This window comes from Haliaeetus leucocephalus, unplaced genomic scaffold (genome assembly GCF_000737465.1).
Source record: "Haliaeetus leucocephalus isolate CR32 unplaced genomic scaffold, Haliaeetus_leucocephalus-4.0 Scaffold175, whole genome shotgun sequence".
NCBI classification, from domain to species: Eukaryota; Metazoa; Chordata; class Aves; order Accipitriformes; family Accipitridae; genus Haliaeetus; species Haliaeetus leucocephalus.
The window spans coordinates 164,961-165,592 of record NW_010972611.1 but is presented as its reverse complement, the minus strand read 5'-3'; the positions used below and the strand labels follow the sequence as shown (position 1 = coordinate 165,592).

Below are 632 nucleotides of genomic sequence, written 5' to 3'. Positions count from 1 at the left end.
GCTGCCCTGCACCCCCCACCTGCCCGCACCCCTGCACCCAACAGCTGCCCGCACCCCCCTAGCCCTCGCCCCGGGCTGCGCCGTGCTCCGGCCGGGCACCCGCTCCATTCGCTCTCTCCACCAATCAGACGGCTCGGTCCCGCCCTCCCCGCGCTCTTACTGGCTCAGCCTCCTTGGCCTCATCCTCATACGATGGAGCGGGCCAATGAGCGCAGGCGCCAGCTGTGGCCAGCGGCTGACTCCGCCTCCCGCGCGGGGCACGCCGGGGATTGTAGTCGAGTGGCGGCGAAGCGCCGGCTGTCCCCGCGGCTCCGGACTACGCGTCCCGGCGAGCCCCGCACCCGGGCGGAGCGCAGCGCAGGGGGCGGGGCGGGTCGGGTCACCTCGCCTCCAACGCCGCTAACGCCGTCGGGGCGCTGGTGGCCGGTCTGCGCCGCGGTCTCGGTGACCATGAGCGGCAGCGGGGTACGGGGAGCGGCAGCCGAGCGGGAGGAGTTCGTGAACTTCTTCCCGCAGATCGTCCGCGACCTGACGGAGGACGGCTTGGGGCATCCAGAGGTGGGCGACGCCGTGGCCCGGCTGAAGGAGGTGAGGGAGGCCCCGGGGGCCGGGGGACGGTAGGGGCGGGGGCG

General features: G+C 74.8%; 1 protein-coding gene across 1 annotated transcript in view; it reads left to right on the top strand.

The window, feature by feature from the left end:
* The first annotated feature begins 380 nt into the window (after positions 1-380).
* Positions 381-632, top strand: part of FDPS (farnesyl diphosphate synthase) — a 2,449-nt gene continuing 2,197 nt past the window's right edge. The window contains exon 1 of the mRNA XM_010564014.1: positions 381-588. Coding sequence (XP_010562316.1) covers positions 451-588 — 138 coding nt within the window. The 5' untranslated portion in view covers positions 381-450. The remainder of the gene's footprint in view (positions 589-632) is intronic.